This window comes from Natator depressus, chromosome 4, assembly GCF_965152275.1.
Source record: "Natator depressus isolate rNatDep1 chromosome 4, rNatDep2.hap1, whole genome shotgun sequence".
NCBI classification, from domain to species: Eukaryota; Metazoa; Chordata; order Testudines; family Cheloniidae; genus Natator; species Natator depressus.
The window spans coordinates 107891842-107919604 of record NC_134237.1 but is presented as its reverse complement, the minus strand read 5'-3'; the positions used below and the strand labels follow the sequence as shown (position 1 = coordinate 107919604).

Sequence of the window (27763 nt, the reverse complement as noted above, 5' to 3'; positions counted from 1 at the left end):
TGAAATGGGGATGTACAGTATTTCGATACCTCACAGGGGTGTTGTGAGGTTAAAGCATTAAAGATGGTGAGGCTTTCAGAAATTATAGTAATGGAGCCAAATAAATACTTTAGCAGTTAGTTATCATTGCTAATCTGCCTAATTATAATGGATAGGTAGGTGGCCTGTAAAGGGATTCATTATCAGCTCACTTTTTTAAAAACTGCAGATAGCATATTCAGCCTTGTGTTCTGTTCTTATTACTGCCACCCATGTCTTTCCCCTACTTGGTTGCTGCATAAAACAAGGGAGAATCTCTCTCAATCCAGCAAAATCTTTCACAATGGGAAAAAAAATTAAAACTTCAGATAGTGTACATCTAGCAAGTTTGCAAAGGTCTGTTTCCTGCAGCTTTAACCAAACATTCTGAGTGTGGCGGGTTCACTGAATTGAGCCCTAACATGCTATTTGTTTTCCATATTTAGGGCAGTGTTCAAGCTTGGGCCCATCCCACGGCATTTGACTATTTTTTTTTAAAATTATTCCTGGAGCATATAGTACGTTCTACATCCCACATAAATAAGGCCTACAGCAAAGTCATAATGGCTGTGACAGATATTGCAACTCCTTGTAGTATCTTCAGGGTCCACTGTCTTAAGTGTATGGTTTATGCATGATTATGTTCTTTGTCATGTGGGAGGATTACCACAGCTCCTCCAGGAACTAAAAACAGTGGGTGGTTAAAGCAAATCAATCAGGTTGTAACTCTCCCAGGGAGGTATCCTTTATGGGGAGGCTCACATATATTACTTCTGATTAAATTCTCCAGAGACCAGACAGACAAAGAAAGAACTTTTGGATAAAGAGCTTGAGTTTAAGCTGACTGAGTGCCTTCTTTCTGATCCAGCAAATGGACAGGACCTTCTGTCTGAGTGAGAACCCCAATCCTTGTGAAAGGGAAGGACTTGGCCTACTAACACCCCTGAATATTAATGCGATCTCTGTTAAGCTTTTTAAGCATGTATATAGGAACTTTTATTTGTGTGCATTTGATCTCTAACGCTTTTACCTAAGAATAAAAGCGATTGCTCAGAAAGAGCAATATAGTCACTTGTAACTACCAGCACCACACTGGTCATAGCCCTTGGAAAGAAAGCAAAGTGCTTTAAAATTATACTAACTGAAAATAATTTAAAAGCAATAATAGAAAATAATTTCATCTTAAAGAATACTGTTTTTTGAAAGTTAGCATTCAAACCTGATCAATGAGCCTTTTATTTTAATTTCACTTTAGCATTAACTCGAGCATGGATAGATTCCTTAGATTAAATTTAAGATAAATGCATGCTAGTGCGGCTCTATTACTGTAACTTATCACAATCTTGCCTTGTCAGCTCCTGGCTGATAATGTATGGGTTGAAGTCTTACCCAGAGACAACAATGGTATGGAGTATGTCAATGGTGAATGTCTTGGAGGAGACAGTCTGTCTAGTAAAAAGAAAAGGAGTACTTGTGGCACCTTAGAGACTAACCAATTTATTTGAGCATAAGCTTTCGTGAGAATGCATCCGATGAAGTGAGCTGTAGCTCACGAAAGCTTATGCTCAAATAAACTGGTTAGTCTCCAAGGTGCCATAAGTACTCCTTTTCTTTTTGCGAATACAGACTAACACGGCTGCTACTCTGAAACCAGTCAGTCTAGTGTAGCTCTTTGCTTCAGGATATCTTAAGTATATGAGTGCACAGATTGTAATTTATTGTTCATTAGAAATTGTTAATTTGCTACTTTAAATTTCAGGATACAACTATGTACGGTAGCCACAACTTGTTTTCAATATGTGGTAATAGTCTTCTAGTTCATGCTTACATATGTCCATATTTGTAATTTCCTGAGGATCTTCTACATTGTTTGCTGCACTCTTCCTTGTGTAATTCTATCACAGAGTGCTAACTAAGGTAGCGCTTTGCTTTATTGTGCGTTATCTCATGAATATATGTGATCCCTTGATTTATCATGTCAGTATTTTCACCTTTCACATACAAAGTGGAAATGGGTGGGCTATATTGGGGATATCAGTTTTAAAGTAGGACTCTCAGTTGATTTTAATAGGAAAAGGGTTGAAATCAATACAGTACATTGCTTAAAAGTTGTGGTCACAGTTCCTAACTTCACTATATATAGATTTATTCACAACAAATTTAAAATAGGACATATGCTGTACTTCCCTCCACCACCTCTAAATATGCAGAGTAAATCCAGAGAGAAGAGCTAAAACTGGACCAATTTCCAAAACTCAGAACACTGCTTCTACTTCTATTGAGAAAATACTGAGTTCTTCTGCCACAGCTGAGGCCTTAGTCAGAACACTATTTAATTATATATTATGCATAATAAATCCAAAATGCATAGTTTACCAGAAAGCTCTCATGCAAATGTTATTTATTCACAACACCAGGTCAGCTTTTGTAAATGGCAACAAATGCCATTTATATATAATACATGTGAGTGGAAAAACTAAACAGAAGACGACCAGACATGACATTCTCATAATTACACTGAGCATGAAAACAGAAGACAAATTAGAACCTGGCTCTGTGTAAACTTGCAGAATCTTCGTAGAACAGAATACAGGGAGAAACCTAATCTGTTGATTATAGTGCTAAATTGCTATAAAATTATGTGTACCCATGGTGGTGGTCGGGGAAACAAAACAAACAAAACCACACCAACATGAGAGATTGCTGAAAACAAGAGCTATAAAACACCATACAGAGTTTGATAATGCTAAAGAAAGGACAGAAAAGGAAATTAACAATTAAAAACCAAAGTATCGTTTAGTAACAGTATGACTAGAACAGTCTGGAAAGTGCTTTTTGTGATTATGTATTCATCTACTCTAGGAAGATATTCCATTATGAAGTAATTCCTTTAACATACATCTCACATTACATACCGGGGGGGGGAAAGCCTCTGCTTTTTCACATTGATATCACCACCATACTGAGCAGTCACCAAAATACTGTCACACAGAAATTAATGCAAATAAACTGCTGGCTTACAAGATCCCCACCGTTATTTGCTACTTGCAATAAACTGAAGTTATCAGGGAATATTGTGTTAGCTTTAAATCACTATGTGGGAAATGCCTGGATTTTAATGGGAACCACTTAATTATGGAGCCAAAAATAGCATCTCCATGGGAAAGCTAGTTGCAGCTTTAACATGTTAGGATATATTTTGATGTACAAGGAGGAGTCTTTTCTTCCTGAGATTTGCCAGAGGCTCTCTTTTCGTTTGTCAGACAAGCCATTTTGAACAGAGAGATGAGATGTTGGAGGGGGTTGTTTCTCTGTATGTTTTTATTAAATGAGAGGTTTTACAACTTTTGGAAAGTTATTTCCTTGGAACATTGTTTCGTAGCTCCAATTTTGTTTTATCCATTTATTCTTACTGTGAAATCATATTCTGAAGTACTCTTAAAAAAGATGGGTGGTTAATTGAAGGATTTCAACAAGATGGAGACCAGAGGGAGGATATAAATGCTACTGTTGTTGACAACCAAGGGATACTATGCTTTAGCTCAGTTAACTTATGCACTGCATCTACTGCAGGGATCGGCAACCTTTGGCATGCAGCCTGTCAGGGAAATCCACTGGCGGGCCGGGATGGTTGGTTTACCTGCAGTATCCATAGTTTCAACTGATCGCAGCTCCCACTGGCTGCGATTCACTGTTCCAGGCCAATGGGGGCTGTGGAAAGCAGCGCGGGCTGAGAGATGTGGTGGCCACCACTTCCCACAGCCCCCATTGGCCTGGAACGGTGAATCGCAGCCAGTGGAAGCTGCGATCGGCCGAACCTGTGGATGCTGCACGTAAACAAACCGTCCTGGCCTGCCCGCGGATTTCCCTGAAAGGCTGCATGCCAAAAGTTGCCGATCTCTGATCTACTACTTTTGAATCATTCAAATAGTCTCCAAAAAGGCTTCCTTACACTAGCATAGAGAAATGGAAAATAAGCCTTTGGGGGAGGGAGGAAGTACTATCTCCATAATGCTCCCAGCCCCAGATGACCTTCTACAGATCATGAGACCAGAAATCAAAACCCAGGCTTCTTGCATGGCATTGGGAAGCCACTGGACAAACATCCCTCCCTCTGAACTGCTGGATTTTGTTCTGGAAAATACTTTCCCCATCTGTTAAAGAGCTGTGTCCTATTCCAATCAAACTAGACTTTCCTGCTGGTTACTCGCTACAACAAAATAACCCTGTTACTTTACTATGATGTTGAGCAAGGCTACCTAAACCATAGCTTGCTGATTAATGTTACTCACTAAACCACCTGAAGTACACTTTCTAAAATATTGTGTATTCACGACATAGTCTATACCGCTACTGTTTACACCAGTATTCACTTAGTGGCCACCCACAACTTTATAGAACTTAGATTTCCTTGAACATGGTAGACTTCTGGTTCATTTCTCTACAAAGACTGCCCTCATCTGAGTTAGGAATGGTGGTGATAGAATCTTCTAACTTCAGGGAAGGTGCCACAGTACAGAGCCTTTGAGAAGGGAGAGTAAAGAAAGAAGTGAAGGAAAGTGTCTCCTCTAATGAGGATGGCGGGGGGGGGGGGGTAAGAGTCTGTTCACCAATATTCAAAATTGCCGAAAGAGAAGATTCTCTGAAAAGTAGTTTGAGAATCCAGTCTCAAATGGGAGAGTATTTTAAAGCACCTCTTCTAACTCAATGCTTTATTTCACCTTTCATGGTATGATATTTAGCAGGTTAATTTAAAATCCTTTTAAATGGATAAAAAGCTGAACATTTGTATTAATCATATCAGATTTCACGTCAGAAGGTCACACACCTAACACTGAATTTTTCCATTGAAATTACAATTACCAAAGATTTCCTATTGGGCTCTGCTAAAGAAACAGTAGAATCTGAACTTCTCTACAGCTTTGCATAGAAACAATACATACAAACATATTTTACATGAAAATGTAAAGAAGGCTGACAATCCTTGGGTGCATTAACACAGAATTCAGTAGTAGCAGGGTGGTGATATTACCTCTGTGTATTGGTACAGATGAGACTAGTTTTAAGGCTCCTGTGCAGTTTTGGTGTCAACACTTTAAACAGAAGGTTGAAAAACCTGAGGAGAGTTCAGAAGAGAGCTTAAAGGATGATGAGGTCTAGAAAACATGCCTTAAAATAAAAGACCACTAGAGCTCAAAATTATTTAGTTTATTGAAGAGAAGGTTAAAAGGTGGCTTGATACTGGTCTAAAACAAACTTACAAAGGGAGGATATCTGATGCTACAGAGCATTTTAATTTACCAAAGACACAGTAAAATCCCATGGTTAGAAAATTAAAATAATTTAAACTGAAATATGGCTCATGTTTTTAGTAGCAAAGGTAATTAACCATTAGATCAATGTATCAAATGCTGTAATATGATGGATTATCCATCACTCAAGTTTTTAAATCCAGACTGGATGTCTTTTAAAAAGAAAATGCCCCAGTTTTATTAATTATTAGCTTGAGCTAAGAATTACTAGCACCCAGAAACCATTTTGGTTTACTTGTTTAGATTGGTTAAATCTATTCTCAAAGAGAGGGCAGGTAAAGAAGCAGAAGGACCAGTAATATTTCAATAAGGTTTAGCAGTAGAACGATATTTAAGAGTAATATAAAAATGGCACCCTCTAATGAACAGATTCACTTCCCAGTTGCAGAAGAGACTCTGAATACAAGTTTTAGTGATTAAAAAAACAACCCACAAACACACAACTTGTTTTAGCACTACAGAGCTGTGGTAGAATGAGCTGGATTCTGTTTCTTCTCAATCAGCACTGTTAAGTAAGCTTCACTTGCAGAGCTATAATTCACCCTCAGTTACACATGTGGCACCCCACTGATGACCGTTATTTACACCTTTGTAATCCAATTTACCTCAGAATTACCCAGGTTTAAAAGAACCCACAATCTGAAGACAATGAGTTGTTGCTTCTCTCTACCGGCGATATTTAATGAGACAAGAGAACCCAGCTTCACCTTCACATCCTAGCTGAACTTTACAAATGTGGCACTTAATTTTCCATCCCCAGCACGACCCCATAAATGGAGAAAATTGGATATGGAAATCATTGACAAGCACAGAAGCCCACAATGTCATTTTTACAGTCATTTGTCAGAGCTGAATCATACCTTTGGCAAAACTCCTATTGACTTCCATGGTGCACAATCAGGCACCTGGGCTGTAAAATGACATCCAGTACTTCAGGTTAACTAAAAACTATGGATGATGCTGTTGTAGTTGCTCCTTTTGAAATAAATTCTGTATTAGACTATAAACACCTCTCCCCCACCTCAGGTCACAAAATGGAGGAAACCAGGCCTTTGACACACCTATTATCCTTCAGGTCTTTCTTAGATCTGCAGCAACAAACATTTTGGAGAGCACATCACACATTTTTCAAATATAAATTAAGTTTCAGACTTCAGAGGAAGGAATCAACACAAGCAGCAGACTCTGCTTTTATAAACATTTAGAACTATGCCCTATGGCCGAGTAAGACTTTCACAGCTGTGTCAAATATATTTTTGATGAAAAAATATCGGAGGACAATCATATGAAGGATAAATAGACTGGTCAGATTTAATCTACTAGAAAACCCAAGGAATTAAGGAGAAAGAGGTTCTCTCCAAGCCTAAAAAAGCAGACTGGAAGTTAGGAGGCAATGCAACCTTGTGGATACAGCACTGGACTGAGACTCAAGAGACCTAGGTTCTATTCCTAGCTCTGCTAGGTGACCCTGGGCAAGTCACTGCACTTCTCTGTGCCTCCTTAGGCTGGATCTTGAAGCTAGATAAATTCAGACTGGAAATAGGGCACAATTTTTGTTTTTTAAAAAATAAATAAATAAGAGCGAGAATAATCAATCATTGAAGCAATTTACAAAGGCTCATGGTGGACTTTCCATCACTGGCATTTAAGTCAACATGTGAGGTTTTTCTAAATGATACACTGTTATGGATGTAATGTTTTATTTGCAATTCTTAACTATTTACTTAAAAGATTAAAATACAAAGGATTAAAGATACAAATAAACATTTGACAGGTTTCAGAGTAGCAGCCATGTTAGTCTGTATCCACAAAAAGAAAAGGAGGACTTGTGGCACCTTAGAGACTAACAAATTTATTTGAGCATCAGCTTTCGTAAGCTACAGCTCACTTCATCGGATGCATTCCGATGAAGTGCACTGTAGCTCACGAAAGCTGATGCTCAAATAAATTTGTTAGTCTCTAAGGTGCCACAAGTCCTCCTTTTCTTTTGACTCTTTAGAGCAGCAAGTAAACCTTATTCCTCGGAATGGTCCAGAAAAGGGCTGGACATTGCAGAGCACATGGTTTTTAGGAAAATTCAGGACTGGGAGTTTGGCGGAGTCACTTGACTAGTAACCAAGACTGGTGGATATCAGCATGTAGCTGGGTTGTAACAAGCAGGCTGCTGGAATTAAAGCGCTTAACACACACTCAGTGCATGCCTGTCTGCTAGCCGTAGATGTACAGGTTGTAAGCCATGGCAGCAGAGCATTTAATGCACCCAGGGTTACAGGGCAGGCAGTAATAACCCCTCATGGGCCTGAACTGTACCCCAGAACGTGACCGCGTTACGTACAGTTCAGATGTCTATATTTTAGAACAGATGCTGAGAAGTTAGATGGTGCAGAAGAAAGCCACAAAAATGATTCACGTGCTGGAGATAATGCTTTAAAGTGAGCAATTTAAAGAGCTCAGTTTATTTCTTAGTCTCTAAGGTTCCACAAGTACTCCTGTTCTTTTTGCAGTTTATTTCTGCTTATCCAAGAAGAGTCAGAAGTGGCTTGATTAAAGTGTACCAATACCATCACTGGGAGAAAATATTGGGTTCTAAAAAAGCTCTCATCTAGCAGAGAAAGTCTTAACTTGAATTTCTGACTTCAGCTTCCAGACAAGTGAGAAATTAGGCAGAGGTTTTTAACAATGACTATAACTGGCGCAAGCTACCAGGTAAATGGTGAATTCCCCATTTCTTAAAGTCTCCAAAAATCAAGAGACTCAATGCATTTGTTTAAAAATAGCCAGAGCTTCGCGAACCAGCTGAGCGGCGGCGAACCAGCTGAGCAGCGGGGGACAGCAGAGCAGCACACAGCAGGAGTTTGCCTGGGATTGGTGAGTATCCGAGTGCTTGTTTGCTGAGTAAGTATCCGAGTGTGTGTGTGTTTGCTGGGAGGGCAGTGTGAGAGCCTGAGCGAGTGCCTGATTGGCTGGTAGCCTGCAGGGGGCGGGCCTTGGGGCTGTCTGTGTGTTTGTTTCAGGGAAGCCTGGCTGTTTAAAAATAGCCAGAGCTTCGCGAACCAGCTGAGCGGCGGCGAACCAGCTGAGCAGCACACAGCAGGAGTTTGCCTGGAGTGAGCCCAGTGAGGCTTACATCTTGTCAACTTCTCTGAGGAAGCTCATAGTAGGAAGGTGATATGGAAGGGGGGGGGGGGTTTCAGCTGTTGTGACCTGCACTGGATGTGCCATGTTTGTCTTTCTTCCACAGGACAGAAGCGACTTTGTCTGTACAAAGTGCAAGCTGGTCTCCATATTGGAAGAGAAGATTGAAGGTCTGGAGCAACAGATAACGACCCTGCGTTGCATACGAGAATCTGAGGATTTTCTGGACAAAAGTCAGGATATGCTTCTACGGGCGCAAAGCTCTAAAGATTTAGAGCAGGTTGCACAGCGGAGCCAAGAGGCCAGTGAAGAAGCTTGGCAACATGTGACCTCCAGAAGAAGAAGGGGGAATGTCCAGGTTCCAGCAACACAGACACAGGTAACTAACCACTCTCATGTTCTCTCCACAGGTACCATTGCGGAGAGTGGACCAGACAATACGTCTGGGGGGAGAAAGCAGAAGGAGACTCCGCTGGTTGGAAGGCATGAGATGCGATGTCCTGAGGTTGGGGGTTCCACAACCACCACTCCCAAGAGAAGGAGGCGGGTGGTGGTGGTTGGGGACTCTCTCCTCCGGGGGACTGAGTCATCTATCTGCCGCCCTGACCGGGAAAACCGAGAAGTCTGCTGCTTGCCAGGGGCTAAGATTTGCGATGTGACGGAGAGACTGCAGAGACTCATCAAGCCCTCGGATCGCTACCCCTTCCTGCTTCTCCACGTGGGCACCAATGATATTGCCAAGAATGACCTTGAGCGGATCACTGCAGACTACGTGGCTCTGGGAAGAAGGATAAAGGAGTTTGAGGCGCAAGTGGTGTTCTCGTCCATCCTCCCCTTGGAAGGAAAAGGCCGGGGCAGGGACCGTCGAATCGTGGAAGTCAACGAATGGCTACGCAGGTGGTGTCGGAGAGAAGGCTTTGGATTCTTTGACCATGGGATGGTGTTCCATGAAGGAGGAGTGCTGGGCAGAGACGGGCTCCATCTTACGAAGAGAGGGAAGAGCATCTTTGCGAGCAGGCTGGCTAAGCTAGTAAGGAGGGCTTTAAACTAGGTTCACTGGGGGAAGGAGACCAAAGCCCTGAGGTAAGTGGGAAAACGGGATACCGGGAGGAAGCACAGGCAGGAACATCTGTGATGGGAGGGCTCCTGCCTCATACTGAGAATGAGGGGCGATCAGCAGGTTCTCTCAAGTGCTTATATACGAATGCACAAAGCCTTGGAAACAAGCAGGGAGAACTGGAGGTCCTGGTGATGTCAGGAAATTATGACGTGATTGGAATAACAGAGACTTGGTGGGATAACTCACATGACTGGAGTACTGTCATGGATGGTTATAAACTGTTCAGGAAGGACAGGCAGGGCAGAAAAGGTGGGGGAGTAGCACTGTATGTAAGGAGCAGTATGACTGCTCAGAGCTCCGGTACGAAACTGCAGAAAAACCTGAGTGTCTCTGGATTAAGTTTAGAAGTGTGAGTAATAAGAGTGATGTAGTGGTGGGAGTCTGCTATAGACCACCGGAACAGGGGGATGAGGCTTTCTTCCGGCAACTCGCAGAAGCTACTAGATCGCACGCCCTGGTTCTCATGGGTGACTTTAATTTTCCTGATATTTGCTGGGAGAGCAATACAGCGGTGCATAGACAATCCAGGAAGTTTTTGGAAAGCGTAGGGGACAATTTCCTGGTGCAAGTGCTAGATGAGCCAACTAGGGGGGGAGCTTTTCTTGACCTGCTGCTCACAAACAGGGAAGAATTAGTGGGGGAAGCAAAAGTGGATGGGAATCTGGGAGGCAGTGACCATGAGATGGTCGAGTTCAGGATCCTGACGCAGGGAAGAAAGGTAAGCAGCAGGATACGGACCCTGGACTTCAGGAAAGCAGACTTCGACTCCCTCAGGGAGCGGATGGGTAGGATCCCCTGGGGGACTAACATGAAGGGGAAAGGAGTCCAGGAGAGCTGGCTGTATTTCAAGGAATCCCTGTTGAGGTTACAGGGACAAACCATCCCGATGAGTCGAAAGAATAGTAAATATGGCAGGCGACCAGCTTGGCTTAACGGTGAAATCCTAGCGGATCTTAAACATAAAAAAGAAGCTTACAAGAAGTGGAAGGTTGGATATATGACCAGGGAAGAGTATAAAAATATTGCTCGGGCATGTAGGAATGAAATCAGGAGGGCCAAATCGCACCTGGAGCTGCAGCTAGCAAGAGATGTCAAGAGTAACAAGAAGGGTTTCTTCAGGTATGTTGGCAACAAGAAGAAAGCCAAGGAAAGTGTGGGCCCCTTACTGAATGAGGGAGGCAACCTAGTGACAGAGGATGTGGAAAAAGCTAATGTGCTCAATGCTTTTTTTGCCTCTGTCTTCACTAACAAGGACAGCTCCCAGACTGCTGCACTGTGCATCGCAACATGGGGAGTAGATGGCCAGCCCTCTGTAGAGAAAGAGGTGGTTAGGGACTATTTAGAAAAGCTGGACGTGCACAAGTCCATGGGGCCGGACGAGTTGCATCCGAGAGTGCTAAAGGAATTGGCGGATGTGATTGCAGAGCCATTGGCCATTATCTTTGAAAACTCATGGCGATCGGGGGAAGTCCCGGATGACTGGAAAAAGGCTAATGTAGTGCCAATCTTTAAAAAAGGGAAGAAGGAGGATCCTGGGAACTACAGGCCAGTCAGCCTCACCTCAGTCCCTGGAAAAATCATGGAGCAGGTCCTCAAGGAATCAATCCTGAAGCACTTACACGAGAGGAAAGTGATCAGGAACAGTCAGCATGGATTCACCAAGGGTAGGTCATGCCTGACTAATCTAATCGCCTTCTATGATGAGATTACTGATTCTGTGGATGAAGGGAAAGCAGTGGACGTATTGTTTCTTGACTTTAGCAAAGCTTTTGACACGGTCTCCCACAGTATTCTTGTCAGCAAGTTAAAGAAGTATGGGCTGGATGAATGTACTATAAGGTGGGTAGAAAGTTGGCTAGATTGTCGGGCTCAACGGGTAGTGATCAATGGCTCCATGTCTAGTTGGCAGCCGGTGTCAAGTGGAGTGCCCCAGGGGTCGGTCCTGGGGCCGGTTTTGTTCAGTATCTTCATAAATGATCTGGAGAATGGTGTGGATTGCACTCTCATCAAATTTGCGGATGATACTAAACTGGGAGGAGTGGTAGATACGTTGGAGGGCAGAGATAGGATACAGAGGGACCTAGACAAATTGGAGGATTGGGCCAAAATAAATCTGATGAGGTTCAATAAGGATAAGTGCAGGGTCCTGCACTTAGAACGGAAGAACCCAATGCACAGCTACAGACTAGGGACCGAATGGCTAGGCAGCAGTTCTGCAGAAAAGGACCTAGGGGTTACAGTGGACGAGAAGCTGGATATGAGTCAGCAGTGTGCCCTTGTTGCCAAGAAGGCTAATGGCATTTTGGGATGTATAAGTAGGGGCATAGCGAGCAGATCGAGGGACGTGATCGTTCCCCTCTATTCGACATTGGTGAGGCCTCATCTGGAGTACTGTGTCCAGTTTTGGGCCCCACACTACAAGAAGGATGTGGATAAATTGGAGAGAGTCCAGCGAAGGGCAACAAAAATGATTAGGGGTCTGGAACACATGACTTATGAGGAGAGGCTGAGGGAACTGGGATTGTTTAGTCTGCAGAAGAGAAGAATGAGGGGGGATTTGATAGCTGCTTTCAACTACCTGAGAGGTGGTTCCAAAGAGGATGGTTCTAGACTATTCTCAGTGGTAGAAGATGACAGGACAAGGAGTAATGGTCTCAAGTTGCAGTGGGGGAGGTTTAGGTTGGATATTAGGAAAAACTTTTTCACTAGGAGGGTGGTGAAACACTGGAATGCGTTACCTAGGGAGGTGGTAGAATCTCCTTCCTTAGAAGTTTTTAAGGTCAGGCTTGACAAAGCCCTGGCTGGGATGATTTAATTGGGGATTGGTCCTGCTTTGAGCAGGGGGTTGGACTAGATGACCTCCTGAGGTCCCTTCCAACCCTGATATTCTATGATTCTATGATTCATTTCTTGAAGATATGAGTTAGTCAAACAAGTTACTAGGCTCAATACAGGGGTAACTGGTGAGAGTTAATCATCTGTGATATACAAGATCTAACTAGATGACCTAGTGTTCCTTCTGCTCTTAAAGTCTTTGAATAAATCAATGAAAGCTGCTTAGGCTAACTGAAACGCAGGACTGGATGGGAGCTCGAGAGGCGATCAACTCCAGCCCCCTGCACTAAAGAAGGACCAAGTAAACCTAGACCATCTCTGATAGGGCTTATCCAACCTGTTCTTAAAAAGCCTCCAACAATGGGGCTTCCCATAACCTCCTGGGAAGCGCATTTGAGTGCTTAACTCCCCTTATAGTTAGGAAGGTTTTCCTAATATTTAATGTAAATCTCCCTTGCTGTAGATAAAGCCCATTACTTCTTGTCCTGCCTTCAGTGGACAGAGAAAAAGTTATCTGTTCTTTTAAAAACAGCTCTTAACATATTTGAAGACTTAGCAGATACTCCTTCAGTCTTTTTTCTTAAGAAAAAACATTCCCAGTTTTTCCCTGCTTGCATCACGTTTTCTATACCTTTTATCATTTATTGTTCTCCTCTGGACACTCTCCAATTTATCCACATCTTTCCTACAGCATAGCACCAAAACTCCAGCTATGGCCTCACCATTGCTGAGTGAAGTGGGACAGTAACTCCTGTGTCTTACATACAATACTCCTGTTAATACTCCCCAAAATATTAGCCTCTCTCACAACTGCATCACATTGCTGGCTCATACTGGATTTTGATTCACTATAATACCCAGATCCTTTTCAGCAGTATTACTGCCTAGCCAATTATTCAGCCAAGGTTTACTGGATAGGAGAAGCGCTGCAGATGTGATATAGCATTTTGTCGTTTTGCATTTGATTTTTTCTTTCCAAGTGAAGAAAATCATCTCTCTTTCTTTGCACTTGTCTTTATTGAATTTCATCTTGCTAATATCAGTCTAACTGTCCAATTTGTCAAGGTCATTTTGAATTCTAATCTTGTCCTCCAATGCGGTTACAACCCCTCCTCTTGGTGTCATCTTCAAGTTTTAAGAATATTCTCCAGTTCATTAACAGAGTTATTAATGAAAATATTGGCTAGTACCAGACCCAGGTCTCACCCCTGCAGGACCCCACTTGATATGCCCTCCTATTTTGACAACTAACCACTGATAACTACGGTTTCTGAGCTTTGAGCCAACTGTGCACCGGTACACTAACTTCATCTAGACTACCTTTCCCCGATTTTCGTATATGAATGTCATGTGGGATTGTGTCAAAAACCTTACGGAAAACCAAGATACTTTATGCCTACTGCTCCCCTCCCCAATCCACTATGTCATAACAACATTATGTTGGTTTGGCATGATTTGTTCTTGACAAATCCATGCTGGCTATTCCTTATAACCCTATCATCCCCTACTTACAGATTGTTGAATAATTTGTTCCAGTATCTTTCCAGGTATCTTAGACTGATGGGTCTATAATTCCCTGGGTCCTTTTTTTTTCCCCTTCCCCTTTAAAGAGAGGTACTATGTTTGCCCTTCTCTTGTCCCCTGGGATACAATCCTGTGTGGAGGTAATCACTAACAGTTCTGAGATTGCTTCAGCTAGTTCCTTAAAAGTACCCTAGAACGAATTTCATTAGGCCTTGCCAACTCGAATGCATCTAATTTATCTAAGTATTTTTAACCTGTTCTTTCCCTATTTTGACTTACAATTAACAAGGGGGAATGAATGTATGCCACCATTAATTAACCTTTTTATGGAAGACTGAAGCTAAATAGGTATTAAGTACCCCAGGCTTCTCAATGTCATTGTAGACTCAGAGAATATTAGGATTGGAAGAGACCTCAGGAGGTCATCTAGTCCAATCCCCTGCTCAAACAAAAAAATTTTCCCTGGGGGGAAGGATAGCTCAGTGGTTTGAGCATTAGCCTGCTAAACCCAAGGTTGTGAGTTCAATCCTTGAGGGGGCCATTTAGGGATTTGGGGCAAAAATTGGCAATTGGTCCTGCTTTGAGCAGGGGGTTGGACTAGATGACCTACTGAGGTCCCTCCCAACCCTGATATTCTATGAACGCAGGACCAACACCAGCTAAATTGTCCCAGCCAGGGCTTTGTTAAGCAGAGCCTTAAACACCTCTAAGGATGGAGATTCCAACTACCTCGCTAGGTAACCCATTCCAATGCCTCCTTCCTAGTGAAATAATGTTTCCTAATATCCAACATAGACCTCCCCCACTGCAACTTAAGATCACTGCTTCTTGTTCTGTCATCTGCCACCACTGAGAACAGCCTAGCTCCATCCTCTTTAGAGCCCCCCTTCAGGTAGTTGAAGGCTGCTATCAAATCCCCCCTCACCCTTATCTTCTGCAGACTAAATAAACCTAGTTCCCTCAGCCTCTCCTCGTAAATCATGTGCCCCCCTAATAATTTTTGTTGCCCTACGCTGGACTGTCTCCAATTTGTCCACATCCCTTCTGTGGTGGGGGGACCAAAACTGGACGCAATACTCCAGGTGGCCTCACCCAGTGCCAAATAATCACTTCCCTCAATCTGTTAGCAATGCTCCTACTAATACAATACAATCAGTGGAGAAGGAGAGACAATAACTAAGCAGAGGGCCTGCACTTGCCTTCATCTTTCTCTTGTTCCAACAGTATTTAAAGAACCTCTTCTTATTGACTTCTCTCTCTTCCTAGATGTAACTCATTTTGTGCCTTAGCCGTCTGTACATGCTTGTGCATTTTTTTTGTACATTGTGCTTCAGTTTCCTCACCTGTAAAATGGGAATAATGGATATTTACATTCCTTTGTTAAGCACTATGAGATCTATAGATGAAAAGCACAGTAAGAACCAGTAGCAGTAATAGATACTCAATACTAGTTAGAAATATGATGGGATTTTACTACTCAGATTAATTTTAATCTGTTAACTCAAGGTGAGTTACAGGACAATTTCTCTTCCACCACAACTATACTCTTACAATATGAAAAAGTTACTGAGCTATATTACCCACTATACCGTGAACTGAAGAATGACTTATTAAAAACTGGATTTAAAAAAATCCTCAACAACCCATTACTCTTATTCCCTCTAACAAAAATAATGAGGAGTCTTTGTGGCACCTTAGAGACTAACAATTTATTAGTCTCTAAGGTGCCACAAGGACTCCTCATTATTTTTCTGATACAGACTAACACGGCTACCACTCTGAAATCTAGCTAACAAGACATTTATATTGTGTCCATTTAGACAGATACTACTGGAATTAAAGATAAATATGCCTTCCCAAAAATTGGTACAAATCCAACCCATCTTAGCCTGTGTCAACCACATGCATTGACAAAATAAGCATCCACTGGCTGTAGTCCAAGACTAAGAAAAAATAGTCAGTCAAATAGCCTTACAAATGGTCATGAAGATTTTCATCAGAATGGAATTCAACTTTGCATATAGGAAGCAGAAGTGTGTGTTCACATGACATCCTCTGCCTACAGTGCCCTTTGGCAGCAACACATCTGGGACTAGAATTAATAGTTTTGTCTTTTAGATTACAAAATGTAAGTGCTATATTAAGTATCACAAGAGTACAGCTCTACCCCAATATAACATGAATTCGGATATAATGCGGTAAAGCAGCATTCTGGGGGGGCGGGCCTGCGTGCTCCGGCGGATCAGTGTGTCAGCGTGTCTGGCTCCGACATGCTGCTCTGAGCGGCGTGTTAAGGGTGCCGGGCCGAGGCCAAGGGGTTGGATAAGGGGTAGAGGGTCTCAGGGGGTGGGGCGGTCAGGGGTTCTCAGGCGTCAGTCTGGAGGCGGGGAAGTGACTAACAACAACAGAAATGCTTGAGACCAAAGCAAGTTCGATATAACGCGGTTTCACCTATAACGTGGTAAGATTTTTCGGCTCCCGAGGACAGTGTTATATTGGGGTAGAGGTGTATAAGCAGCAGCCGCCTCCCTGCAGAATTCTTACTGTCTCAGCAAAAAGTTCTGCACTCTTCCCCTTAAAGATATTCTCATACTTGCTCTAAAAGAGATGAGAGACTGAAACTGAGCAATATAAAATGATGGGGTCTAAATCAGCTGTTACCACTCAAGAAAAAATCTTGGGGGCATTGTGGATAGTTCTCTGAAAACATCCACTCAATGCGTAGCAACAGTCAAAAAAGCAAACAATGTCAGAAATCATTACAAAAGGGATAGATAGTAAGACAGAAAATATATTGCCTCTATATAAATCCATGGTACCCCCACATCTTAAATACTGCATGCAGATCTTGTTGCCCCATTTCAAAAAAGATATATTGGAATCAGAAAAGTTACAGAACAGAGCAAAAAAATGATGAGGGATAAGGAACAGCTTCCATATGACGAGAGATTAATAAGACTGGGACTTTTCAGCTTGGAAAAGATGACTAAGGGGGGATATGATAAAGGTCTATAAAATCATGCCTGGGGAGAATGTAAATAAGGAAGTATTATTTACGCCCTCTCATAACACAAGAACTAGGGATCACAAAATGAAATTAATAGGCAATAGATTTAAAACAAATAAAAGGAAGTATTTCTTCACACAATGCACTGTCAACCTGTGGAACTCTTTGCCAAAGAATGTTGTGAAGCCAGGACTATAACAGGGTTCAAAAGAGAACTAGATCAGTTCAGGAGGATAGGTCTATTGATGGCTATTAGCCAGAATGGGCAGGAATGCAAAACCATGCTCTGAAGTGTCCCTAGCCCAGGGATCTCAAAACTCAAATTGCTACGAGGGCCACATGAGGACTAGTACATTGGCCTGAGGGCCACATCACTGACACCTTTTCATATAAAGATACAAAAGCCCCACTCCCCCGCCCACCTCCACTCCACCTCTTCCACGTCTTCCACGCCTCTTCCCACCCCTTCTCTTCCCCTATTCCAACCCCTTCCCCAAATCCCCAACCCTGCCCCGCCTCTTCCCCTAAGTGCGTGGCTCCCCGCTCCTCCCCCTCCCTCCTGAAAAGTGCTAAGCTGAGAAGCGCCTGGAGGTAGGCAGAGGACCGGAGACACAGCACGCTGGGGGGACCCCGGGTGAGGGGAGTTTGGCGGCCACAGGAAATAACTCCGTGAGCCACGTGTTTGAAACCTCTGCCCTAGCCTCTGTTTGCCAGAAGCTGGGAATGGGTGACAGGGGATGGATCACTTGATGCTTACGTGTTCTGTTCATTCCCTCTGAGGCACCTAGCATTGGCCACTGTTGGAAGACAGGATACCGAGCTAGATGGACCATTAGTGTGACCCAGTATGGCTGTTCTTATGTTCTTAATAGAATCCTAGTACGCTTTTCAGAAGATAACCCACCCCTTCAAAGGTTGCGGATTGAAACTCAGGTGTTTTATGTTCACAGACTCTCTTTGCTTAAGAGGTGGATAGCCACATTCTTCACTAACTGAAGCTTTCCACTGTATCCCAAAGTAGAGCACCTTTCAATAGTTCAGCTGTAATGTGGTCTATTTTGGGACATCCTGAAGAACACATGGAATTGTGGCAATGGCCGTATCAGAGGAAAGGCTGCAGTCTCCAGACCTAGTGGATATGTTAGAAGGAACTTTGAATATTATCAGCATACAGTGGGACAGGATAAAACCATGCAGGGGCCCCCTCACAGGAGATCACTCAAGGAATGCATTATTTCAATCAAAACTGGAGAGAGAGGATCAGGAATCAGAACTGACCAGAAGCTGGGGAGTGGCAGGTGGGAGACATACAGAAGAGTCTTAGCTTGTAACACCATCCTCTCAACATAATCAATAAAGCGCTTTTTCTTTCATTTGTACCTGCTTGCTACATCATTTACTGTTAATGAAACATGGAGGATAGCAATTGTCATTCATAACTGAATTCTCCCTGAAAAGAGCCACTACCTTTCTTTGGAAGGCACTAAACAGTAATTATGACTCTCTCCAATGAGTTTAATTTCCATCTAATTAATTATAAACTGTACAAGGTTGTGCTCTGTTCCATACCTTGTAAGTCAACCTTGCAAAATTCCACTTAAGGCCAATACATTTTTGAAGGATGAGTAAAAAAAAGCAATATTAAAATCCTCACAATAGTAAGAGATATGCATACTAAATCAGTTTAACACCTGCCTTTTTGGTAAAGATGTCTGAATACAGTTTTCAAGTTACAAGTGCCCCCCAAAACAGGGCTATTTGGAAGCCTTTGAATAGATCTGGTATTATGGACATCTAGTCAATCTCTGGACTATCGGCTACTTTAAGTGTGCTATTAAAAATGATGGCACACACTGGATACAAAGCAATCCAGATAGCTTGGTAAGCTGGGTGCAAGCAAACAATATGCATTTCAGTGCAGTCAAATGTGAAATCATACACCTAGGAAAAAGAATGTACAATGTACTTACAGGATGGAGGCCTCTACCCTGAGAAGAGGTGACTCAGACTTTGGGGTCATGGTGGATAATCAGCTGGATATGAGCTCCCACTATGACTGAAAGGGCCAGTAGTATCCTTAGATGGATGAACAGGGGATAAGGAGAAATAGCCTCCATACTCTATTACCTCTGTTGAGCATCAGTGCCACTGGAATACTGTGTACAGTTCTAGTTTCCATAATTCAAGAAGGAGGTTGATAAAAACTGGAGAGGGTTCAAAGGAAAATTTGGAGCTATGAAAGTGATTAAAGGATTAGAAAACATGTCAGAGTGAAAGACAGCTAGTTAGTTACCTTAAAGAGAAGATTAAAGGGTGACTTGACAGTTTATAAGTACCTACATGGGAGGAAAAAACTGATGAGCTGTTTAATCTACCAGACAAAGGTATAACAAAAGATCCAATGACTGGAATTGGAGCTAGATACATTCAGCCAGGAAATAAGGCACACATTTTTAACAGTGAGGATAATTAACCACTGGAATAGTTTACCAAGGCTTACGGTGGATTTTCCATCAATTAGAAGATGGAATGGGTTTTAAAAGATATCCTGTAGTTCAAACCCAAAATTAATTCAGGGAATCTCAATGCCTGTGTTATTCAGGAGGTCTGACTAGTGGATCACAATGGTTCCTTGTGGCCCAAGAATTTATGAATAGTTAGTTTTCAGTCCCTGTGTGTATATAATGTCTTCTGCAGTTTCCACGATATGCTATGCATCGATGAAGTGAGCCGTAGCTCACGAAAGCTCATGCTCAAATAAACTGGTTAGTCTCTAAGGTGCCACAAGTACTCCTTTTCTTTTTTCTTTTTATGAATAGTTAGTGTCAAGCAATTGGTATTACTCAATCAGTGGTGCTAGAACAATTTGTAAAGTGGGGGTGCTGAGAGCCATTGAACCAAACTGAAAACCTTGTATATGATGGAAACCACTTCAAGGCAAGGGGTGCAGCAGCACCCACAGCACCCCTCGTTCCAGCACCTATGGGCACTATTATGTTAATTCAAAATACTTTTAGAAACTATAATTCAGTAGTGACAGAAAATAAAAAAAAGACTCTCCCAGTATCCACATGCATATGTGAAAGTTGTTATTGACAGCCTACATATCAGCTTGTGATGAAGTCTGTTTTAATGCCTTCCCATTACTTTTTGAAGATTAATTTTAAATATTTAGCTTTGTGAAAGGCATCAGGCTAACAGCACAGGAGCTTAATGTTCTTTATGTACTGTCAATTACATGACAATGGCTGTGTAAGTATCCTGATGTTTTTCTATCAGTGTACATCATTTCTAATTGGCCAGCCCAGTCAATTATGGGTGACAGAGTGGTGCAGTCTCCATACGTATTAAACCCTTGCAGTATTTGCCGAAGCCATCAACTGCAATATTTACCCATGTTTGAGATCTATGGATGTAGCGCACTAAAGAAATGCAGAGTATCATCTTCAAAAGTAGCAATTAGTCCCAGGAGTGAAGTTCTTCACTGGGCATTGAATTGAGGCCACTAACACATTTCACAAAGGCAATTGAACAGCTGTCAGAAAGTAATGACTCTCAGCCATTATGTTAGTCATAACAATGAGCTACAAATTAAAGGATTATTATTAATTTCCTGGGTTACCTAGCCCCTCTTCTTACACTTTGCCCATTTCTAGTTTTCAGACATTGTACTCAGAACTTTATACCTCCATTGTGATAAATATCTGAAATGTACAGATGACCTATTCTTATTGTGTATGGAACAAAGAGACAGTACAATTTTCCTTGACTGAATATATTAGATTTCCATCTACTGCTTGCACTGCAGCTATTGAGTATTGTTAAGGGGTTTGCTTTAACAGCTATTGTTCAATTTCTCTTGAAAAATCTGAAGATATAATGTAGGAACTATTTCTAAGCGAGTAACCAAAAATGGCAATTTTAAAATGCCCAAGATTCCCCCCCCCTCTTCCCTAATGACACATTCAGCTAGGTCTATTCACATTCTAATTTAGGACCGTATTTTAAAACATCCATGCATGCAACACCATCTGACATCAAGGAGAAGTTTACAGTATAATTCCTAAGAAATGCAGAATGGTGCACAACTCTGTGTGTTTGTTACAGGCTAGTGCTCATCAATAATAATTGTTTGATGTGACAATCCCACCACCACCACCACCACACACAGGACATCACAATGAAGCATGATTACTCTGAAGTTCCGAGCAGACTGCAGTTTGGGTCACAAAAACAGGTTTAATAGCTGCTGTTTTCAGAGCAGAACAAAAAAAGCAGCCACAAGTAACTCAAGAGACTGTCATTACCAGTCACACATAGTGCTTGTTAAAAAGAAAGCACTAGGACATCACTCAGCAACTCCCTATATATCCATGGTCATGCATGGTTTTCCAACTGAAAGCAATTCATCAAAATACCCAGCATTGAGACTGGGTTAGAAACGTTGGCATATTACAGCAATCCACTGATCCAGTGGATTTATCTACATTATAATGATTTCAGCTGTAAAGTTCTGTGCAACCTACTGCTGCCACTCTCAGGGCTCATGAGGAAGTTTTTGAAACTATTACTGCTATCATGAAATTAACATTTTATAGCCAGGGCAATTATAAGAAACAAAACCATGTTTCAGTGTAACATTAACTACCCTTTATGCCAGCTTTTATGTCTTGGTGAATTTTATTAGTGTCAACTTATTGCTTTGAGCGGTATCTATTGCTATTTGTGTGTGTGCTCTCACTCCACATCAACCCTCAGTGTATATTCTATTATTTATCTGACTGAACAGGGTCATTTCACAACCTTTTATTATACATTTAGTTTTAGAAAGGAGATTCAAATTCTGACAACATACTGTGAAGAGAAAACCATTTTAAATTTTTGTAACTGAGAAGGGGTTGATCTCTTTATAAGGCACATCAACTTTAGTCTTACGTATTTGTTTTAAAAAGCTAGATTAGATCACCTGAACTTTAATAATTCACCCACAATAATTAAAATGCAGAGGGAAAATATTTAAAACTTTCTGTACCAGGTTAATTTGACTAACTTGTACACAGATTACCACCTTTCATAAGAAAACTACTAACATTATGAAATATAAACTGATATTCTGACGACTGTTATACCTTAAGATTTTAGAATATTTTAATTTACTTGTTCTTATCTAACAAGCTTGTTTCCCCTCTCCCCCACAGAGTCATGGACAGTTTATCAAGAACATCTCAAACTTCAATTTGTACCATAGTAAAACATTAAAATGTTTCCAATATTAGTGTATCAATACAGTAGATACTCACCTTTGAAAAACCACCAATAAGGTACACTTAAGCAGGACAGTAGGCACCTGTTCAATTCACAAGCAATTGAAGATTCATTACAAGTATCAAGTCCTGTGATCTGTATAATTATACTGTTGTTTCTCCCTTTAATATCAGTCATACATTTTTAAAAACACCTTTCCTTTTACTTTGGAAATACTCCTACTATAATCACAGCAGAATCTTTCAGCAACTGAGGATGATTGGAAAGGCCCATTCAAAATATCCAATTACTTGAGTGCAGCAGGTTGGAAAATAAAAAAATATTCTGATTCTGCCATTACAATACTTCATTTTTGCATACAAAAAGAACCTTAGTATTGAACTACATTTAATGCATAATGGCATGTATTCAAACATTGCATAGTAAATAAATACCACGATATTGAGAAAGATACTGAATAATGCATATATTTATGTAGTTAAAGCTAAATCAGAATCCCGATTGAATAAATGGAATTTTGCGGTCGATTTAAATTGGGTAAGTATTTGATCCTTCTAGATTAAGTAGCTGATTGAATCACAAAATCACAAGATCTAAGCTTCCTCAAATTTGAGGGAGTTCAGATCCAAGGGTTGGTTTTGTTCCGTTCCATCTGGGAGGAGCGAACTCTGAAGTTCAAATATGGTTCTGAACTTCAGAGTTAAAGGAGTGTGATTTGGTGTCCTAGTTTGGATCCATAATTATTGAATTTAAAAGTAACTTCCAGACAGATCTACAAAAAAAAAAAATCATCTGAGGACACAGAACAACTCTTGGTGTTGTGAAAAGAAAGCCTACAAATGTCAATCAAGGTGAGCTATTGGTTTTCCATATAACATGCAAGGAGATCTAAGTAGGAAAGTTGAATCCTGGAGCACAGAAGAGGGAAATGGATGTCACCTAATGAAAGCTGAATCGATACAATACCACAAAGAATAATATTTTAAGGACACCATCAACATTTTTAGAAAACCATATAAGCATCATGAATGGGCTTGTAACGGTGTATGATTTAATTTTTTTTAAATGTTCTAAGAACTTTTCAGCACTTACACATGCAGTGTATGTATCACAAAGCAGCATATGTGTGAGAGCATAGTTAAATAGATTTTATCAAAACCATCTCAGACAATTGTTTAAATCCCCCTAGTAATACGGAAAAAACCACGAACCACCACACTAATTTCTCTCTTGCTTCATTCAAAACCTTCATTTTCCAGGTCTGAGAAATATGCAGAGAGTAAAGCTGCAGCTCATGAATAAACCCAAGACATCCATTCATCCTTTCTGTGTAAGCCCTGTTTTTGTGTATTTCATCATTTATAAATCTAATGAGCAATTTCAATAAAATATGCATTTATTCCATACATATTGTTGCCTATAGCACTTTGAATACCACGAAGCAATAAGTTTTATACTTTTTCCCTTATGATTTATTTCAGCTGACATTCTAGAAAGCTTTGTTATAAGGGGTAAAAACCAAACAGATTGTGTGCATATGCAAATGGACAGTTCTCCTTGAACTCCAGAATTTTTGTAACAAAGTAGTCAGCTGTTCTACAAACCTTATATATTTCTTTCTTTCTTTCTCTCTTTCTTTCAGGAATTTTATAGACACTGGGAAGCAAATCTACCCCCATAGTCTGTCTCCCAATTACCACCATTATATATAAAATAAATAATAATAATTAAAAAAAAAAGCACACCAATAGTGGATTTTACCATAGAAACTCACTAGGGTACAACAGTCATACCTAAACAGACTATATAGAAATATACCAACTAAACAGACTGTAGATCAATATAATGGTAAAAGTTAAGTAGAAGTTGAGATAAATTTGTTAATTACAAAACTAATAAGACAAAAATCAGGTTCTAATAATATATTCAAAAGTATAAGGTCTCAGTTATGTATACCAATAATAATGCACTCTCATAGACTCTACAAACCATCCAAAACAAGCTTTAACAAGAATACATCTGATAACATATCTGTGGGAAACACCATCATTTTCAGGAGCTGTAATTAAGTCTACACATTTCTAAACATACATAGCATAAGAGAAAAAAAATACAGTTTTCAGGGAACACTTAAAAAATCACTTGAAGAAAAGAATGAGTTTCTCTAAAGGGTTACACACACAGGATTACTTTAAGCCTGGTCATAATGGCAAATATATTTTGCTGAGATTTGTTTTACTTGTTAGCCTATAAAACCATAATCTGTTCATAGACAGAGTTCCCAAATGTGTATAAGCACATGTATATTGTCTAAAATGCAGGCTTACAGGAATATTTAAGAAATAGATTATTTCAGCCAAAGACCTTGTAAAATTTTGGAAAACAATATCTGAATATTTGTGTACTACATTGCAGCCAGCTTCCTGGGTAGAGTAAAAACTTAAATGGAAAGAGTAACTATGCTTTAAGAACAAGATCACAATAATCAAATGGTTTACTTAGATGCACTCAGAAAAGCCATACTTAAGAAATGCAAGCACCTGATTTCCTATGTTTACTGTTTTATATACAAACTTTATTGTTAATAAGGATAAGATACAATTGTCTACGATAAACAGCATCAAGCAATACAAACTTGCAAATACACTTGGCTACCCTAAGTTAGAGTTCTTCATTTGAATCCAAGGATTGCAGTTATTTCCTCCAGACATATTGTTTTACTTAGATAATGAAGGATACTGTAATCAGATTGGCAAATATTATAAAATATGTATAGCTGGTTACAACAGTCCCAGCCCAGATGATATTCTTATATATTATAAAAATATTTGCATGTTAACTATTTTGAAATCTGATTTGTGATCTAATATTACTACAACTATAGATTATAAACATGAATAAGGAGTTAAAATCTTAATGTCTTTGCTAAAGATCTAGTTTTATATTTGTACAGTACTTGAAAGTATTTTAATGAAATTTTTGCTGTAAAAAGAATCACTACATCACTACAACTTGTAACGTTTAAGCCACAAAGCTCCTGTTGTGCATGTCGATCTCTGGGTGACTCAGGTAGTATCTTACATCTAGTTTACAGGTGCCCCTTGCATTGTTACAAGAGATCATAACAAAAATATTTTAGAAGTCACTGAAATAAACTCCCTTACCTTCTACACCTGCTTCAATCAGCCCAAATTGTTCCAACACTTTGACAAAAAGCACAATCACGATCAAAACTGCTATCATTTCAAGCCCTTCCAAGTTCATGGTGAGAGGTCATGATCCGACCACAGCCACTGAGAAAAGTGCTCTCTGCCTGGCTTTGTAAAGCCATTAAACTACATTAAGAAGGCTACTGCAAGGGAAGGGGGGAAGAGAGAGAGAGAGAGAGAGAGAGAGAGAGAGTGAATACATCCTGTCTACACTAACAGAGGCCAGGAGTGGCAGACCGATAAACTCAGGCCTGTCAGGTTTATCTGTTTGCTCGTTATCACTCTTACACAGAAAGACAGGCATGCATGAAGTAAAGTGCCGATCACCCGAGGACCCAGGAGGTCACAGAGTAAATGTCCCCTGTAAAAATGACATGCCTAGAGTGACAGCTAGACATCTGGGAATATGCTGCTTCTTGTGCCAGTGCTGCTGGTACTGTAGCATTGTTGTGGATATTCAGTTGCCTAGGTAACAGAAGCTAACTAATATGTGGACTCACATTGGACACTATGGGACAAAAAGGCCTCATATCAAAATAAGAATGGGAACATGAAAATAATCAGGAGAATTTATTATTAAATCTGAATGGCTTGAAATGTGTTTCTAGAAAACTAGTACTATATAGTCTCCTGTAAATTAATCAAATTGTAGACAGATATTGTAGCTTAAGACGACTTTTCAATTAGTTTCTCTTGTCAAAAAGAGAGCCTGAGGATTATGAATTCACTGCTCTACCTACCACGTATATTTATATTTTATTCCTGGAGTGTAGAGAGAATCATTTTTGTACTTTAAAAAACCAAGTACAAACCTGTTCCATTTTGTCCATTTATCTTTTTCAGCTTTAGGTCCAACTTTGTGAGATTAAAGAAATTAAAAAGAAAAAAGATAAAGGGAGCATGAAGGGGGGAGGAGGAGGAGAAGAGTTCACTAGCAAAGCTTTTAGTAAAAAAAGTTGGTTTTTTTTTTGTTTTGTTTTTTGAGATTTAGCTATACAAAGTATTTTCTACGTGGTCAGCAGCAACATAATACCAGTGTGTTAACCACGGGACAGAATTACAGTGCTTCCACAGCAAAAGATATGGTGGTCCATTTTTATTACATCTTACCATACTGGCATTGTCACATACAGCATACAGTATAACTTAAGCATGCATTAGAAAAACTTGGGGCTGTATTACAGCACCAGGGGCAACAGTGCCTGCGCTGGAGCTGCAATAAGTCTAAGCCTGCTGGGTGAAATCCCAGCTCCTGTTGAAGTCAATGGCAAAACTCCCATTGACTTCAGTGAGACCAGAATTTCATCCCTAGTTTAGACAGGATCAAGGATTTTTTAACATTTTGTTGTGAAAATGGTTAAGACAGGTAAACCGCTGTTAGCAACAGTATAAGAACTAGTGTATCACCAATGCAACTGCATTGATGGTGGCAAATTATATGATACGAGTACTAATTTTCTCTAATTTACACAAAGCCTGATGGTTTGATGAGCACATATCACCCTATGTTACTGCCTGACAAGTATTATCTGCTGGAGAAGAAGATCTCTCCACCCTCAGAATGGTAAAGAGAAAAAAAAATTATGTGGAGAATCCCAAGGAACAGAGAGCTCCCTCTCAAAGGGAATTCACATGAGAGTCTCACTGGTTGTCTTCAAAAATGCTGCAAGGCTTAATGACTTTGCAAACCTTATCTTTGACTTTTCAAGCCACCTTTCGCCAAGTTATTTGTATATCCTTTCCCCACCCACCCTTTTTCTCAGGGCAGGTTCTTTTCTAAAGATGTTCCACTTATGCTAAACTTTTCTTCTTCCAGGGCACCCTACTAATGGACAAAGAGGTCACAGACCCAACACTTGCTGAATGTGGGCTTGTAATTTGCCAATCCACCAGTTTCAATAACACAACCCTTGTGGCTGTGTGTGCCGTGCATTAAAAAAAAAAAGATAGGTACAAAGTTATTCTGGATGCATATGAGACAGACAAGGTGGGTGAGATAATATGATATTCCCATATATGAATTAGTCTATCCAGTCCCATGAATTATGTAATTAAAATGTGGCTGCTGAAATGTTAAAAATTTTGTGAAAAATAAGAACATTATTTTTAATGAACTATCTTATTATGCGTAGCACCTGAAAGCCCCAACCAAAATTGAGTCCATGTTGTGCTACCCATTGTACACATGTATTAAGAGTCTTTGGCCTGAAGAGTTTTGTTGGTCTTGTCTAAAATTGATTGTAAAGATGGAAGAGATAAAGGAAGAATTATCCCCCATTTTACAGATGGGGATCTGAGGGACAACGACATTAAGTGACTTGCCCAAGGTCACTCAGAA

The 27763-nt window shown here is 40.5% G+C and overlaps 1 protein-coding gene across 2 annotated transcripts in view; it reads right to left on the bottom strand.

Annotated features, from left to right (window-relative positions):
* The window catches only part of KCNIP4 (potassium voltage-gated channel interacting protein 4), an 857625-nt gene that overhangs the window by 431006 nt on the left and 398856 nt on the right, over positions 1–27763 (bottom strand). The window contains exon 1 of one of the 2 annotated variants that reach the window (XM_074951604.1): positions 25381–25859. The exons of the other annotated variant lie outside the window; for it this stretch is intronic. Coding sequence (XP_074807705.1) covers positions 25381–25480 — 100 coding nt within the window. The 5' untranslated portion in view covers positions 25481–25859. Of the gene's footprint in view, positions 1–25380; positions 25860–27763 lie in introns of those variants that run through there. 2 annotated transcript variants of the gene reach the window in all.